The sequence below is a fragment of the Theropithecus gelada genome, chromosome 6 (assembly GCF_003255815.1).
Source record: "Theropithecus gelada isolate Dixy chromosome 6, Tgel_1.0, whole genome shotgun sequence".
Taxonomy (NCBI): Eukaryota; Metazoa; Chordata; class Mammalia; order Primates; family Cercopithecidae; genus Theropithecus; species Theropithecus gelada.
In genome coordinates this window covers 50,519,951-50,538,780 of record NC_037673.1, presented here as the reverse complement: position 1 = coordinate 50,538,780, position 18,830 = coordinate 50,519,951, and the positions used below count along the sequence as shown (strand labels likewise).

The 18,830-nt window shown below is 36.2% G+C and overlaps 1 protein-coding gene across 2 annotated transcripts in view; it reads right to left on the bottom strand.

The window, feature by feature from the left end:
• The window catches only part of NDUFS4 (NADH:ubiquinone oxidoreductase subunit S4), a 116,883-nt gene that overhangs the window by 31,024 nt on the left and 67,029 nt on the right, over positions 1-18,830 (bottom strand). For both annotated transcript variants that reach the window (XM_025388734.1, XM_025388733.1), the window contains exon 3: positions 786-958. In XM_025388734.1, the coding sequence (XP_025244519.1) occupies positions 786-958 (173 nt within the window). The remainder of the gene's footprint in view (positions 1-785; positions 959-18,830) is intronic.

Below are 18,830 nucleotides of genomic sequence, written 5' to 3'. Positions count from 1 at the left end.
TAAAGAAAATAATAAATAAATAAAAATAAAATGTAATTTATTAATCACAATATCTCAGGAACTTACAAGTTTCCCTCAAGTTAGCTAATTTCTAAATTCACCTAGTTCTTACCCCCCCAAACAAAAAAGATATATATATTATATATATATATAAAAAATATTACAAAGAAGTTTATTGTAATTTTAAGACAAGTTAGTGTCACTATATTACAAATATTATTCATACAGTATCTTGGATAAAACAGTATTCCCCTTTATCTGAGGAGGGGGGACAAGTTCCAAAACTCCTATTGAATGCCAGTGGATGCTTAAAATCACGAATAGTACCAAATCCTGTATTTTCCTAAACACACAGACCTATGATAAAGTATAACTTATAAATTAAGCATAGTAAGACATTAACAATAAGTTACAATAAAATTGAACAATTATAATGATATACTGTAAGAAAAGTTATATAAGTGTAGTCTCTCTCCATCTCTCGAAATATCTTATTGTACCGTCCGTCGGATAACTGAAACCGTAGAAAGCAAAACTGCAGATAAGGGGGGACTACTGTATACATAGCTTTGAGTTCCATAACAGTGCTCTCAAACTCAGTCATTTTTATCTAATAAGTAGTACTCTGAAAAAGACTATGTCACAGTTTATTGTGCTAAGAGCACAGCATCAAAAAGTACTGTCCTAAGTAAACTGTACATAAAGGAGTTTGAAATCATATTTAAAATAAAAATCTACATAGAAAAAGAGAGCTGACAATATTCACATTAAACTAAAGTACTCACGTTGATGCCCAACCCATCAAAGGATTTTCCCATCGCTCCCTGGTATCAAACTCCATCTTCCATTTCTTTGTGTTGTTTACTCCAGACTGCATGTTATTGCGAGCAGGAACAAAGATCCTGACTTTTCTAGTTTTTATATGCTCTTCTGGAACGCCAGTTAAAGTAGTGACATCCTACAGAAAAACAAGCCAAAAAAAAAAAAAAACCATATTTCAAACAGCCTATATACTCACTAATGTACTTTTGTTGTTTCCTATATTCATACAACTCCATTCAGATTTGTTCATAAATTGAGAGAAACTTTCTGGTTTATTTCACTACCATTCTGATACTTTACAACATAAATTGCTATTTAGATACCTGTAAATGGTTTATTAGGGGGAGGTGGTAGGAGACAGTGGAAAAGGATTGTAAAAAAATTTACGCCCTTTTGTCCAACAAAGCATTGGCATTTTCTGAAGAGACTGTTTGCTAGGAGAAGAGCCTATAGTCAACAATGCTCTTACTTTGTGAACAAGTGTGAACTAGTCAGAGGAGAAAAAATATAAAGGAAATATGAAAAGGGGATATAAAAAGTATATCTGTATTTGCATGTTTATTTAAATCTTTTTTTTTGAAAATGATTTTAATATAATTATATCATCTACAGCCATCTGATCTTTGACAAACCTGAGAGAAACAAGAAATGGGGAAAGGATTCCCTATTTAATAAATGGTGCTGGGAAAATTGGCTAGCCATAAGTAGAAAGCTGACACTGGATCCTTTCCTTACTCCTTATACGAAAATTAATTCAAGATGGATTAGAGACTTAAATGGTAGACCTAATACCATAAAAACCCTAGAGGAAAACCTAGGTAGTACCATACAGGACATAGGCATGGGCAAAGACTTCATATCTAAAACACCAAAAGCAACGGCAGCAAAAGCCAAAATTGACAAATGGGATCTAATTAAACTAAAGAGCTTCTGCGCAGCAAAAGAAACTACCATCAGAGTGAACAGGCAACCTACAGAATGGGAGAAAATTTTTGCAATCTACTCATCTGACAAAGGGCTAATACTTAAATCTTAAATAGAAGACAATCTGTTATTTACAGTTTCTGTGTCAAATTGCTTACCCACAAGGCATTATCTTCAAAGGGAAACCTGAACTTTTTGTAAGCAATTAAAATTAACAACTTTAATTAGCATTTTGATGTATCTCCCTTTGGTGAAACCTACTAGAGAAATGATACGATCAAACATATTCTGCAAAAGTAATCCCAAACAGTGGCACAATTCTTGCCAAAATGAGATGAAATCAATGGTAACTTTAACTTGATTTTCTATAATGTTATCCAGTAACAAATGCTCATTTTAAAAATGCACAGAATTTTGATGCCCCAGAATAGATACATTTATCAAAACATAGTGGCAGTCAGGACACAAATTAGTAAAGTAATTCAGAGTTTAAAACCTATTTATGCCTACTGTTTCATTATTGGAACTCTAAGCACGTGGGAGTTATTTATATCCTACTGCTTAAGGCCATTGCCAAGGTCTGATTGCAAACATTCAAAAAATTGCAACCTCAGACATAAATGGGTTAAACCTCCATTTAGTAATGGTAAAATACTTTATGTGATCAAAGTAAATCACACTGGGGTCAACCATATGCGTAATAATGAAGCATTTTAAAATCATGGTTCACTTACTAACGTAAATTTTGGATAACTTGGTAAAAACAAGAGTTAACATAAAAACGATTATACCAAACTTGTGAAAACTAGAAAATGTCTGTGAATTTTTATGTCATTATAATACACACCCTAATGAAGACTAATGTTTATTTGTAGTTTCAATCTATCAATGCTATGAACCAAATAACTGGCAAGAATACTTAGCTGCAGTACGTACTAGTGGGAAAAACACTTAGGCACATTTCTGACTTGACTAGTCTCTCTATCCACAAGATTGAAAACCAGTTCTTTAAAGTTATTTTAGTTGGCAACCAATCCTCTATTTAACACAATACCTTTCCACCTGCATCAATAATTAGGTGTGGCTACTTTGTCACAGCTTGTCTGTTTAGAGAAACTATCAAAATTATCCATATAAATATTTACACAAATATGCACTTCTAATATGTGTCTACATTTATTTATTTTTAAAGTTTCTCTATATCTAGGTTAAAGTAAAAACAAAATGAGTGAAGTTGGCACATAATTTTTAAAGGTGTGAAATATTTTAATTGGTAATTTCTAATATTCAGGTTCAACTTCAAAAAAAGTTTAAGCATTATTACATTTAACGACTTCCTGAAGCAATATGTCTCTACTTAAGAGCTTAAGTGGCTCAACTCCTGGGAAGTCCTCAATGTTTAAATCCTCCTTTGAATTCACTGTAATACTTGCAATCTGCCATAGTAGTTTATTATTTAATATTATATACAGCTTAAGCTGGGTATAAACAAACACTATAAGCATGTTATAGAATTATGGGGTGGGGCATCTTTTCCAAATTCCAAAGCATTCCCTCTGTTCTGAGCTGAGTTCATAAAAGCTGGAGCTGTAAATTATGTCTATTTTTAGAACTATATGAAAGGAAACACATTAAACTCTTAACACTAGTTACCTCAGGAAGATTAGAGGAAACACTTTTACTTTACCTACTTCTATACTGTGATACATATATGTCAAAGTGATTAAAGAACTTAAGATTTTAAACTTTTTCAAGTTTTGAAAAAAATTGAAATAGTATTTCTTGATTTATACTATAAAACAGTATTTGATCTACAAAGTAGAAAGGACAGTATAAATTTTAGGATAGAAAACCTTTTTAAAAAAGTGTCTACACAATGTTGCTAAGCTATTTATATTTTGAACTCGTAACTACCAAACTTCCATGTCTCCTCAAATTACGGCAATTATTTGATATCTTCCCCTAATTTAAAGTTGGCATTTGAACAAGTGGGTTTCTGATTTTGGGAATCCAAGTTGTCATGACACAGAATCACTGTTTTTGCATGCAGAAGACATGTAAGGTACTACAGCCCAGTTGAGCTGCTGCCAAAGACAGAATAAAGAGGCTTGGCATCTCTCATATACTTGACACCTAAAGGGCACAGAGGCTCTAAAATTCCTAGTCCCTGTAGGCACACTCTCAGTCTAGACAACCTGATTTCTCACACTTTAAAAATGCATCACAACACCCTATTGTTATCATTTCATCCACACAGCTTCGGCTAGTGACAGAAGAACCTGTTCTTTAAGTGCATTTCAATGGGTTAAAGCTCCCACTCCAAGATTCCATGAAAACAATGTAACACTTGAAAAGAACTACGAGGCGCTATGCTGAACTCTACTTGTGTCTTCAACGCTTTGTGTGGTTCCCTCTAAATTCTCACAGAGCTACCTGAGATCTAACTTCCACAAAAAAAATTTAAAATCTGTAAACTATTTAAATTATATTGAACTAACTGTATTCTTTATGGATTTCTACTTTTGTATGGCAATATGGATCACCTGTGAGTTTTTGAAACCTATTTAGAAAAGCTAGAAATGCTTTGGAGAAAGACGTCACTATTGCCTTTTACAAATTTCTCATTTTACTGGTAAAATAGAGATAAATAATTTACAAACAATAATTCAAAAAACGAAATCACATAGGTATGAAAAGCCTTCAAGCTGGCACCTGAAGAACCTCAAGACTCACCAATTAATAATTATCTATAAATTCCAATAAAACAAGCTACTCCATAAGTAATATACACAGATTTATTGAATTTTAAAACTTTTAATTGTTGAATAGTTGGGTCAAGTATGAAACCTATGTTTCCATTATTAATGTCATTATCCTAATAAAGTTTCAGAAATACACCCTTATGTACAATACGCTATTTTAATAAATGATAACTAATAAGTCAATAATTCACAGATTAAGGGCATTCAAGTCAAAATTTGCTAATGGAAAGATGCATGTTATAATTCCAAAGTTCATTCTTTCAATACTATATCTTCAACAATTTTAAATTTTGGAGGAGATGATAGCTGACCCGCCATTTCACAAGTCTACATAAATGAAGAGGAATTTAAAAAATCACTATGAATGTACCAGTATACGTATATGAACTTTATTCTTTCAAATACCAATTTCCATGATAAAATATTAGTTTTCCATATTAAAATTGTATGATTCGGTTATCAACTGTCTCCATTTATCTTCTGTGAATTCAACTTTTTTTTTCTTTAACAAAGGAAGCAGGGAACAAGCAATGGGAAGTTGGTGTCAAAATGCAGAAAAACCTCCCAGCAAGCTTCTTGCAACCACCCAGGATTTAGAGTCTTGCTGGCCGCTCTCTTTTCAATACCAGAATTTCACACATTTCAATGACTATTATGACTTCAAAGAATCAAATTTTCATCATTGTCCGTCATCTGCCGGTTGATTTGTATAAAGGAGTTCTTCTGCATGCACTCCAAACAAAAGCCTCCTTACTTTTGTGGCTATATATCAAGTTTAAAAGTTTTGTTTGTGACAGTTGTGTCTTTGGTAAATTAGGGTAACACTGAAGGAGTGCAGCTGCTCTGCAGGAACCTCCTTTTTGGCACCATTTCACTTAAATAAAAACTGAATAATTAGCTTCTGCCTTTATTAAACCACAAAAATGCCACTGGCCTTAGTAATTACTTCCGGTTGCCCCACCCACTTAACCTTAACAGTTTACACTTGTCATAAAGAGAAATAAATGTAAGGTTTTTGCACTTTGGGATGCATTTTTGCTAGATCTCTCAGTACACCCAGAAAATCCAAAATTTTTACCATGCTTTTCCTAGTAAGTTCATTAAACTGCATGTTAGTATGAATCAATGCTGAAAAGTTTTAGTAGAGTACATACTGAAACATTAAAAATACTGCTTATAGAAACTTGCTCTATTGCAGACTATTAGTTATTTACAGCTAAAACTAATCTAAATTTGATGCCTGAATTTATATTCTATTTCAACCATGAAAGATGTTAAAAGAAAAACAAGTCTTAGGCCTGTAATAAAAACTTTCTTTCAAGTAACCTACAGATACTTAAAGCAAGAAACTCATTAAAGGTCTCATAAATAAGGACATTTTACAAAATAAATTTTATAGTTTAAAAAATATAAAGAGTTGGCAGATAGCATTATCATATCTATTTACTTACTGTGGAAGAACCTGAACACTTCTAAAAACTTAGGGGCCATAAGGATTCAGATATAATAAAAAATATAAAAATAAATTTGAGTTGTGCCAGTAGAACCAACTTTTGTTTGTTTGTTAAAGTAAGAAATTGATGTTGGAGTCCAACCAGGCAATGAATTAAGTGTTGGAATGTGACATCTGTTATATTTTGCATGCTGGGCAAAATTATCATCAAGCCAAAAGTGTAGTTTAAATGAAATGCTGTGGATAATATGATAGAAATAGTTCATGCAAATGATGCTACTGATCATACAAGGAGTAAAAAACTAATAATTAGAGACATGTTTTTCAATCTCAAACTATTTTTACCATTCCTAGATCCTTCTGAGCAGGAAAGCCCTGGCTAAAAGCAAAGGACTGAGTCAAAACTGGGTTGGAATCCCAGTTCTCAACTTTGGGCAAATTAATAGACCTCTCCTTTTTCATCACGTATAAAATCAGTTTGCTATGCTAAAATGAGTACTAAATAACATATGTGAAGTGCTTACCTTCAACAACAAAAAGAATGTTTCTCATTTATTCAACGTATTTTTAGCACCTACTACATATTAGACACCGAACACAATGAGCAACAGTGAAAACAGGATCTCTGTCCTCAAGAAAATAACAATTAAACATTTTTTAAAGGACATTCTCTGTCCAACCACACCAGCTCTCAGGGAAGTTTGTAATAAAGATCCCGGTCTTTAAGGGGATTCTGTCGTCTCAACCTTAGCTGCTTGGTTAGTCACTTAGTTAATGTCACAGGTTAATGTGTGCGTGATTACAGGCATGCCACGTTTCATGGGAAACTGGAGATCCATAACCACCATAACAACAAAGGTCTTTTCTTTCTTTTTGCCTATCTTTGGAAAGGGTTGTCTCCTCCCAATTTCATGTTAAAATTTGATCCCCAATGTTGGAAGTGTGGCCTAATGGGAGGTGTTTTGGTCATTGGAGCAGATACCTCATGAATGGTCTGGTGCTGTCCTTGTGGTAATGGGTGAGTTCTTGCTCTATTAGTTTCTGCAAGAGTTCCTCCAAGAGCTGGTTGTTTAGAAGAGCCTGACACATTACTTCTCTCTCTCTTGCCTCCTCTATCACCATGTGATCTCTGCACAAGCCGGTTCACCTTCACCTTCTGCCATGAGGAGAATCAGCCTGAAGTCTTCATCAGAAGCAGATGCCGGCACCATGCTTCTTGCACAGCCTACAGAACCATGAACCAAATATACTTCTTTTCTTTATAAATTACCCAGTCTCAGGTATTCCTTTAGAGCAACACAAATAGACTAAGATACTGCCCACACTGGCTCCTTCCTCTTCCTTCTGGACCCTTTTTTCCATTTTCTTCTGCTCCCCTTTCCTCCTTCTGATCTTCCATAAAGTAACTTTCAATCTTGATATTTTCCCCTTCAAGTTCCTACTTTGCCATCCTTCTGTCTACCCCTGCCAGACTCCCTCTCTTTCCACTCCAGCCCCTCAGTAATTTGAACTTCAAGTACCCCTACTCTCCAGGAATTCAAGGTATCCCAAAAGCAACCATGTAAGGCTGAGAAGAGGAAAAAAAAAACTATCTGAAAACAGAAATGGATGTTTTGTTCACTTAGATGAACTTTGGGGAAAGACAACTGCTAGATGTTTCCTCAGTCACTCACTCACCTAAAAATTTCATCCACAGCCTCCGTAAGAAAAATCTTTGATAATAGGCAAAAATACGTTACAAAACTCCTCCTTGGAAAAAATTTACATTCTTTTTCTGTGCCTTTGAGATGTAAATTTCCTACCTGTCTTCTCTTGAACTCAATAGTTATCTTTTAGAAATACAAACTTCAGGGAGACAACTGTTACCAAAAGAAAAAAAGAGACAGGAAGAAGCAAGTTTAAACATAAGTTTAACTATTTAGTTTCTTTGCTTCTATGATATTTTTGATAATTGCCTGATTTTTCAACAAGAAAAATAAAATGATGCTTAGCTTTGTTTAATGTCTCAAGAAGTTGTCATGAGCAGTTTGAGTATAATTGTTGAGCACAAGTAAGTTAAATAAATATAACTGGAGTAAAATTTGTAAGTGAACTTTTCAATAATAACATTTTATACAAGACGTCAACTTAAAAAGAGGTTCCAAAATCTTTTTGGTAACTTGCAACCTTAAAGTTATACTTAAGTAAGATTAAGTAACAGATATTCATTAAATGTCTAGGTCATTTCTTAGTAAAATAAAATGCTGAAACATTAATTGCTGAACATAAATTTGAATTTATATACTTTTGGCATATTGCTTTTATACACTATAGAGTATCTAAACATATTTGGTCTGTTAATAAAAATGAGAAATCGTACTATAAGGAAGCATGTTTCTAGAAATCATAATATTAATCTACAGAATATTACCACATGACAGTTCACAATTGTTAAGTATTAAAATTCTAATATATATATAGTTTAAGTTACAAATTTAGAAGGGTGAAGAGAAACAACTTTTATACAAAAAAATATGCAATAAAGGATGTATTTTTTGGTAAGAGAAGTTCTAAGGCATGAGGATATATTTTCCATTATGGGAAAAGAGAGTAAATTAATTCCGTGCTAAAGTAAAATGAGTACTTTGCCAGAATAAGAGAAAAAAGCAGGAAGAAAAAGCAGTTGGATATTTGTTTCAAGACTAAAAAAGGCTTATGGAAAAGGAATCTTGGGGAAAAAAAATCTTATCTCATGTGGTCAAAGATGGCTGAGATTGAATGAATTCATTTACATAGTTTTATTAAAATTAGCTATAGCTATAGTATTAATAGTACACTGATGCAAAACTAGAAATTAGGTTTTCTCTGTTAAAATGACAAATTTTCCTGGAGTACTGGTTTAAGAAAGTGAAGGTTTTCTTTATCTGTTAAGTAACTGGCCAAATAAACAAAGATTTTGTGTTTTATCAAGATAATTTTTTTTTAACTTTTATTTTAGAATCAGGAATACAAGTGCAAGTTTGTTATATCGGTAAACTCATATCATGGGAGTCTGGTGGACAATTATTTCATCACCCAGGTACTAAGCATAGTACCTAATAGTTATTTTTTTCTAGTCCTCTACCTTCTCCCACCCTCCTACCTCAAGTAGGCCCCAGTGTCTGTTGTTCCCTCTTTGTGTCCATTTGTTCTCATTATTTAGCTCCACATATTTATAACTATGTAGTTTTCTGTATTTGCCTTTAAAATCTTTTGTAACTGGTGATGTTTCACAGTGCCCTATGGGCCTATTTAATCAAATGCTTTAAACTTTTTGACATTTTTTTACTTCTTAAAGTAAAATTCTTATTTTTATACAATATAGTTACTTGCACAAGTTCAGGAAGAATCTGTTCTTGTAACAGGAAATTGTGTATTTACTGCTTATATTACCTAAGCTTTGACTAGAATGTCTTTTAAACCTCTAATTTTGGAACTTTCCAGAGGGTCCCTGGAAAGTCTCAAAGGATTTGTCTCTCAACCTGTTGGAGATATTAATTAGGCTTATTTGATATATTAAATTATATGGGAAGCACTGTTAAATAATAAGTGATGTTCAGACTTCTCAAAATTATTATCTATGAGTATGTTATTAATGAGCATTCCATAAATTATTTGACATTTCAAAAATTCTGATATGTTCTGGTGTAATGCTATCGGTCATAATTCTGGCTAGTATGTTAACATTTTGTATACCAAAAAACTGCCAAACTTCCTTGCCAACTGCATCATTATGATAATGAACAGTCATCAGACTTTTAACCATGGCCATTTTAAGTCTTCTGTCATTCATAAGACAGTTACTATATATTTTGATCCTTTTCTGAAAGTGTTTGCAGTGAGCTGTAGTTTAAATTGCCTCATCTTCAAGAGGATTAATGAAAAAGACTGACAAGTACTCTAGAACACAGATTTCTGGTAACTTTAAGATTATACCATTGGACTGCATAAGAATTTCCAGAACTCGAATGAAGAAACTAATGGGTTCGTGAAACTGCTCATCAAGATGAAGCAGAACAAGAACTAATTACATGAAGGTGAATGAACTAATGAGGATAATTGTTTGTTTGTCTGAAACATTGCGGGTCTTTAATGTTTTGTTTTCCAGATTTAAGGAAATTCGTTTTTCTTTTCTTTTAAGCTATCTATATAGCTTACAGCAATTTAGTAAAGTATACTTTTATAAACAAAAATTGAAAAAATTCTCTCCCTGCATAATCCTTCTAGAATCCGGGAACTATTAGCAAGTATTCTTATTTTTATATCATAGTTACTTGCACAAGTTCAGGAAGAATCTGTTCTTGTAACAGGAAATTGTGTATTTACTGCTTATATTACCACGACTTTGACTAGAATGTCTTATTTTAAAATACAACCAAATAACTTTAAGAAGCTAAGTTTGACTTTATGGAGCCAATAAAAACCCTTTATGGGTTAAAAAACTGGCCTGGTAACTAGAATACATGCTTGTATGGTTGCCTTACAGCTAGGTGAGTAAGGAATGCCACTTCTTGGAAGGCCCAGGAACCTCAGGATATTTGGGGTCCTCAAAGAGGAATTCACCTAATCTCTAGGAATGCAAAGTCTTATGAAGAGTCCTTGGCTTGGCCTTCTAGTCTCGAGAGGCTTTTACAAATTCAATTTGAGACTCCTCATGAAAAGTTCCAACAAAACAGACTTAAAAAGAGCCTATGCTGCATATAATGTAAATAATCAGGCTAAGTATATTAGTCTGTTCCCACATTGCTATACAGAAATACCTGAAACTGGGTATTTTATAAAGAAAAGAGGTTTAATTGGCTCACAGTTTAGCCAACTGTACAAGAAGCATGGCTGGGGAGGCCTCAGAGAGCTTTTACTTTTCACTGCAAAGCCAGAGCAGGCATCTTCATGTGGCTGGAGTAGAAGGAAAAGAGAAGAGGGCAGATGCTACATACTTTTAAAAAACCAGATCTCATGATAACTAATTTACTTACTATCACTAGAACAGCACAGACGGGATGGTGCTAACCTGTTCAAGAAGAACCACCACGATGATCCAATTACCTCCCAACAGGCTCTACCTCCAGTGTCGGGGATTGTATCTCCACACGAGATTTGGTAGGAACACAGATCCAAACCATATCACTAAGTTTAGTATGATTAAACTTATTTTGCAAACAAATTAGTCTTAGTTTGATTATCTTTGATAAAAATGAGGATGACTGTAGAAAGAAAAATTATGTTTTAGAAGAAAACTACAGTGTACCTATTAGATCTTAGCACATTGTTTTTGAAGTTTTGTTACTTACCTACAAACTGGAATGAATCCTAAATTCTTCTGGTTTCTTCTAATATCTAGCTACAGTTGTCCAAACTAATATTTCTAGTTTTCTCTCAACCTTTGACTTGGAATTACTGAAATTAAAAGTTCCCTTTTCCTGAAGTCTTATAAACTGAGGCTGGATAAATTGATAGAAACTTCAGAGAAATCACAACAACTCATGTGTAGACAACGTTTATGACATTCAAACTGCAAACCAGGAAAATCTATCAGACTGCCACTGCCTGTAAAACTTTGGTTTTTTAAAAAATCTGTTAGCTGGATACAGTGACATGCGTCTGTAATACCAGCTCCTAGGGAGGCTGAAGTGGGAGGACTGCTTGAAGCCAGAAGTTTGAAAGCAGCTGGGGAGACCCCATCTCTTTAAAAAATAAATAGTAAGTAAAACATTTGTTATGCTTTTTTCTTGTTAATCTGTCTTTTGTTACAGTAGTGTCAGTCATAAACTTTGCAATGGGTATTCAAAAGATTTTCCCCCCAATAGTAGTATATGATTTGACATATGACATAACCAAATCAAGTCTACTAAGGAACTATTTTATGATGAATGCAATTTTAGAAAAATGATGTAAAAATACAATTTTTCCCCCAAATAAGAAAAATCTATTGGAACACCTTTTTGAATTTTTATAAGGAAAACTTAAAAATCTTAGTTTTCTAAGTTCAAACTTTGGAACAACTGAAATTGTTGAAAAATATGCTTAACAAATAAATCAAGGATCAATGCCTCGATGAAAACCAGTATGTTTAACAGAAGCATTTTGAAAATTATTAAATATATTTTTTAATACAATTACAAAAATGTAACATTTGATAATTTCAACTTTTTAGCAGCTAAATGGATTTGCTTTTTAACCCAATACTTCAGGATTTTTTTTTTATTTTTACTTATTTATTTATTTTGAGAAAGGATCTCACTCCATCACCCAGGCTAGGATGCAGTGGCATGATCATGGCTTACTGCAGCCTTGAGTTTCTGGGCTCAGGTGATCCTACCACCTCAGCCTCCTGAGTAGCTAAGACTATAGGCCACATGCCACCATGCCTGGCAAATTTTTTGTATTTTTTTTTGTAGAGACGGGGTTTCACTATGTTGCTAGGCTGGTCTTGAACTCTAGCAATCCACCTCCTGCTGAGTAGCTGGGATTACAGGCATGAGCCACCATGTCTGGATGGATTTTTTGGTTGATTGGTTGGTTGATTATTTATTTATTTATTTGACAGAGTTTTTGCTCTGTTGCCCAGTCTGGAGTGCAATGGCGTGATCTCAGCTCACTGTAACCTCTGCCTCCTGGGTTCAAGCAATTCTCCCACCTCAGCCTTCCAAGTAGCTGCAATTACAGGCGCCCGCCACCTCGCCTGGCTAATTTTTGTATTTTCAGTAGAGATGGGGTTTCACCATGTTGGCCGGGCTAGTCTCGAACTCTTGACCTCAAGGTGATCTACTTGCCTTGGCCTCCCAAAGTGCTAGGATTACAGGCATGAGTCACCACACCTGGCCGGATTTTTCAGATTTTTAAATCATCAAGTCATGTACCTATTTTAGGATACCTGGCAGCTTTTCAGAAGCTATAATAAAAGGTGGGAGGGTGGGGGAAAGTCTGGCCATTAGGTACCTGGAGCTTATATAACATTACCTTTTGCAAAGAACCAATCTAAACCAGATAAGATGGAATATGTCTGTAATCCCAGCTACTTGGAAGGCTGAGGCAAATCAACTGTTTGAGCACAGGAAATTTTAGACCAGCCTGGGCAATAAAGCAGGACCCACAGGGAAGGAAAAAGGTAAGAGGAACAGGAAGGAGGGGGAAGGGAAGGAAAAGAAAGGGAAGCCAAGAAAGAACAGAACAGAACGGAACCAATCTATTATTTCTTAATTAAATAATACTCTTCATCTCCTGGTAATAAATTAAAAAGACTAAAGAACATATAGCATACATTAAGAATTATGAAAACAAAAGGTATGGCAGTAAACACCTAAAGATGAAATAATTCTTAAATAAACAAACATCAGGACAAAGGGCCACAACATAAATTTCCTAAAATCAGGCAATGGTTTAAGCAATAAAGGAACTTAATTATATCTGAAAAGGACATTGGAAATAAGAGAAAATAATGGATTGAAAACTGGATGCTTATGATTTAATAATGAAATATTCATGAGGCAATGATGTGCAAGTCAAACTAGATTGCAAGAAGGCATATTAAAAAAGTGTAAGGGGATTCCTTGTCAATTTAGCATAAGAATAAAAAACTATGCAACAGAAGTTTCCTTTCTGTTGTTAAGAACTGGTCCTAGCTCAGTTGCCTGAATATACTATTAAAACCAGGGAAGCACTAAGTAAGCAAATATACACAAACCTTAAACATAATATTATAATGCAAGAATGTACATGTGCATTCTTTTAATAATCTGATTTGGGCCATGCCTTTTGAGTATAGGTCCATTTATCAGAATCCCAAGTGTTGTTTTTTCCATAAACCATCAAGAAAATATGCCATCTACAATTTATAGTTTTGGTTTTGTAAATGTGAAGTGAGAATATAAAAATGTTTGTGAAATAATCTGAGTCCAAAATCTGTCTAGAATTTAATGATTTCCTTTTACACCACACACAATCCTTTTACTCGACATACTTTGACAGGAATTATTAGTATGGGGGAGACAAAATATCTTTTCTTCTACCCATCTTAGGTTCATGGTTGAGAGTCTCAAAACAAAAGACAGTTGTTAACAAGAGAAAAGCATACAAATTTATTTAATATAAGTTTTATGTGACACGTAAGGCTTCATATGGAAATGAAGACCCAAAAAAGAGTTAAACCTATGTGTTTTTATGGGTAGGCTAGATGAAGAGTGTTTTTATGGGTAGGCTAGAAGTAGTCAGAAATATGATACGACAAAGGGGGTGTGATCTAATGGTAACATACTGCAGAAACTTAGCAAAGCTTTTTGTTCAGATTCTTCTCTGTGATCCTTTATCTTCCTCAACATATAGGTAAGGCACCTCTCACAAAAAGGTTGTATAACCTGCTTCAGGGAAAGGTTAAAAAAATCCTTCATTTTACAACCTACCTCATAAGAGACAGGGAGCAGGGAAGGTCAGAATGACCTTTTGCTTCTGCTTTCTTCATAAAATATTCAATATGCCACGTCGCCATATTGTGGGGTTGCAAGTCTTGAATACTATCATTAGAAATTCACCTTTATCGTCTTCTCAAAGTATTCAACAGAACTGTAACAGAAAGGACTCTCTTGTCCTCATATAAGCAGACTGTAGCACTCAATTACATTATGAATTTCAATGTCAAGTATAACTGGCAGAGACAGGTATGGAAGTAAGCTTGCTGAGTCTTGAGAAAGCATACGACTCAATGACAGAGCTGAAGTTTGGCAATATACTAAAATGAAGCCTTAATTAAGCTATATATGTAGTATGTCAAGGGTGTTAGTAGGTATATTTTATAAAGAATTGAGAATATCAATAACTGAGCACATTTTTAAAGGTTGGTTTAAAAAGTAAAGATTCATTAACAAAGCCATTGTTGCAAAAGAACTGTCACAGTGTAGTAGATGGATCCTGCTGCAATCCATAATGGTATCAGGCTACCACTCTTGCCTTTCACAAACTATAAAACTAGGAAAGTTGCTGGGTGCCGGTGGTTCACGCCTGTAATCCCAGCACTTTGGGAGGCCGAGACGGGTGGATCACGAGGTCAGGAGATCGAGACCATCCCATCCTGGCTAACACTGTGAAACCCCATATCTACTAAAAATATAAAAAATTAGCCGGGCGCGGTGGCGGGCGCCTGTAGTCCCAGCTACTCGAGAGGCTGAGGCAGGAGAACGGTGTGAACCCGGGAGGCGGAGCTTGCAGTGAGCCGAGATAGCGCCACTGCACTCCAGCCTGGGCGACAGAGCGAGACTCCGTCTCAAAAAAAAAAAAAAAAAAAAAAAAAAAAATAAATAAATAAATAAATAAAATAAAAAAAACTAGGAAAGTTATTTTAAGCAACTATTTTCAGATATTGGACAACCTGATGACAGAAAGCACAGCACTGTGATCTCTGAAAGAAGGAAAACTCAAGATGTAGTACTATAATTGTCTCAGCTTTATGCATGGGGGCACATTTCAGACTATGGTACAGAGAAGTAAATCCCAAGCAGAACAAAGCAATCTCACAGAGCAGAAAAGGTAGGGATTGGCATTCAGACATGCTGAGTCAAATGACATTTCTGAGGCAGAGTTCTGAAGAGGAGTTAAGCAAAACAGGAGTTTCAGAAATCTGCACAGTCTTTGTCTACAATGAGAGTCTGTGAAGTAGGACAAGCAATGAGAAGTTCTAACAAGTCAGAGTGAAGATTTTGCTGAACACTCTGGGCATTAAATTGAGACACAAGAAAGGTAAAACATAAGAAGCAGAGCAACTCTATGACCGCCCATGCAATGCTTAATATCAATCACTAAAAGGATTAAGCTGATCAGCAGTAGTAGACTGCTGAAACAAAACTAAACACTGTATAAAGGAAGACAATAAAATCTAGGCTCCCAGTAACAAAGCAATCAGAATATCAATTACACACTTAAAAAATCATTAAATGTATTTTCTGGCAAGCTGGCCAAATAGGAACTGCTCTGGTCTGCGCCTCCCAGCGAGATGGGTGCAGAAGACAGGTGATTTCTGCAGTTCTAACTGAAGTACCTGGTTCATCTCACTGGGACTGGTTGGACAGTGGGTGCAGCCCATGGAAGGCGAGCCAAAGCAGGACGGGGCGTTGCCTTACCAGGGAAGCACAAGGGGTCGGGAATTTCCCTTTCCTAGCTAAGGGAAGCCATGACAGACTGTACCTGGAGGAACAGTACACTGCAGCCCACATACTGCGCTTTTTTCCATGGTCTTTGCAACTGGCAGACCAGGAGATTCCCTTCAGTGCCTGGCTTGGTGGGTCCCATGCCCACGGAGCCCATCAAAGCTAAGATCCATTGGCTTGAAATTCTCGTGGCTAGCACAATAGTCTGAGATCAACCTGGGATGCTGAAGCTTGGTGGTGGGAGTGGAGTCCGCCATTGCTGAGGCTTGAATAGGCAGTTTTATGCTTACAGTGTAAACAACGCCACTGGGAAGTTCGAACTGGGAGGACCCCACCACAGCTCAGCAAGGCAGACTGCCTCTTTAGATTTCACCTTTGTGGGCAAGGCATCGCTGAACAAAAGACAGCAGTCCCAGTCAGGGACTTATAGATAAATCCCCAATCCCCCTGGGACAGAGCACCTGGGGGAAGGGACAGCTGTGGGCAGCTTCAGCAGACTTAAACATCCCTGCCTCACAGCTCTGAAGAGAGCAGTGGTTCTCCTAGCACAGTGTTCAAGTTCTGATAATGGACAGACTGCCTCCTCAAGTGGGTCCCCTGACCGCCATGTAGCCTGACTGGGAGACACCTCCCAGTAGGGGCCGACAGACACCTCATGGAGGAGAGCTCCGGCTGGCATCTGGTGGGTGCCCCACTGGGACAAAGTTTCTAGAGGAAGGATCAGGTGGCAATATTTGCTGCTCTGCAGCATCCGCTGGTGATACCCAGGCAAACAGGGTCTGGAGTGGACCTCCGGCAAACTCCAACTGATCTGCTGCTGAGGGGCCTGTTAGAAGGAAAACTAACAAACAGAAAGGAATATCATCAACATCAACAAAAACAACATCCACACCAAAACCCCATCCATAGGTCACCAACATCAAAGACTAAAGGTAGATAAAACCACAAAGATGGGGAGAAACCAGTGCAGAAAGCCTCAAAAACCAGAACGCCTCTTCTCCTCCAAAGGTTCACAACTCCTCACTAGCAAGAAAACAAAACGGGACAGAGAATGAGTTTGACAACAGAAGAGGGCTTTAGAAAGTGGGTAGTAACAAACTCCTCCGAGCTAAAGGAGCATGTTCTAACCCAACACAAGGAAGCTAAGAACCTTGGAAAAAGATTAGATGAATGGCTAACTAGAATAACCAGTGTAGAGAAGAATATACATGACGTGATGGAACTGAAAAATGCAGCAGGAGAACTTCAGGAAGCATATACAAGCTTCAGTAGCTGAATCTATCAAGCTGAAGAAAGGATATCAGTGACTGAAGATCAAATTAATGAAATAAAGCGAGAAGACATGATTAGAGAAAAAAGAATGAAAAGAAACGAACAAAGCCTCCAAGAAATATGGGACTATGCGAAAAGACCAAATATACATTTAATTGGTGTACCTGAAAGTGACAGGGAGAATGGAACCAAGTTGGAAAACACTCTTTAGGATATTATCCAGAAGTTCCCCAACCTAGCAAGGTAGGCCAACATTCAAATTGAGGAAATACAGAGACCACCAAAAAGAGACTCCTCGAGAAGAGCGACCCCAAGACACATAATTGTCAGATTCACCAAGGTGGAAATGAAGGAAAAAATGTTAAGGGCAGCCAGAGAGAAAGGTCGAGTTAACCACAAAGGGAAGCCCATCAGACTAACAGCAGATTTCTCGGCAGAAACTCTACAAGCCAGAAGAGAGTGGGGACCAATATTCAACATTTTTAAAGAAAACAATTTTCAACCCAGAATTTCATATCCAGCCAAAACAAGCTTCGTAAGTGATGGAGAAATAAAATCCTTTACAGACAAGCAAATGCTGAGAGACTTTGTCACCACCAGGCCTGCCTTACAAGAGCTCCTGAAGGAAGCACTAAACATGGAAAGGAACAACTGGTACCAGCCACTGCAAAAACATGCCAGACTGTAAAGACCATCAATGCTATGAAGAAACTGCATCAACTAACAGGCAAAATAACCAGCTAGCATCATAATGATAGGATCAAATTCACACATAACAATATTAACCTTAAATGTAAATGGGCTAAATGTGCCAATTAAAAGACACAGGCTGGTAAATTGGCTGGAGTCAAGACCCATTTGTGTGCTGTATTCAGGAGGCCCATCTCACATGCAAAGACATGCATCGGCTCAAAACAAAGGGATGAGAAAGGAAGATATACCAAGCGAATGGAAAGCAACAAACAAACAAACAAAAACAACAACCAGGTGTTGCAATCCTAGTCTCTGATAAAACAGACTTTAAACCAACAAAGATCAAAAAAAGACAAAGAAGGGCATTACATAATGGTAAAGGGAGATCAATTCAACAAGAAGAGCTAACTCTCCTAAATGTGTATGCACCCAATACAGGAGCACCCAGATTCACAAAGCAAGTTCTTAGAGACCTACAAAGAGACTTAGACTCCCACACAATAATAATGGAAGACTTTAACACCCCACTGTCAATACTAGACACATCAGCGAGACAGAAAATTAAGAAGGATATCCAGGACTTGAACTCAGTTCTGGACCAAGCAGACCTAATAGACATCTACAGAACTCTCCACCCCAAATCAACAGAATATACATTCTTCTCAGCACCACATCGTACTTATTTTAAAACTGACCACATAATTAGAAGTAAAACACTCCGCAGCAAATGTAAAAGAACAGAAATCACAA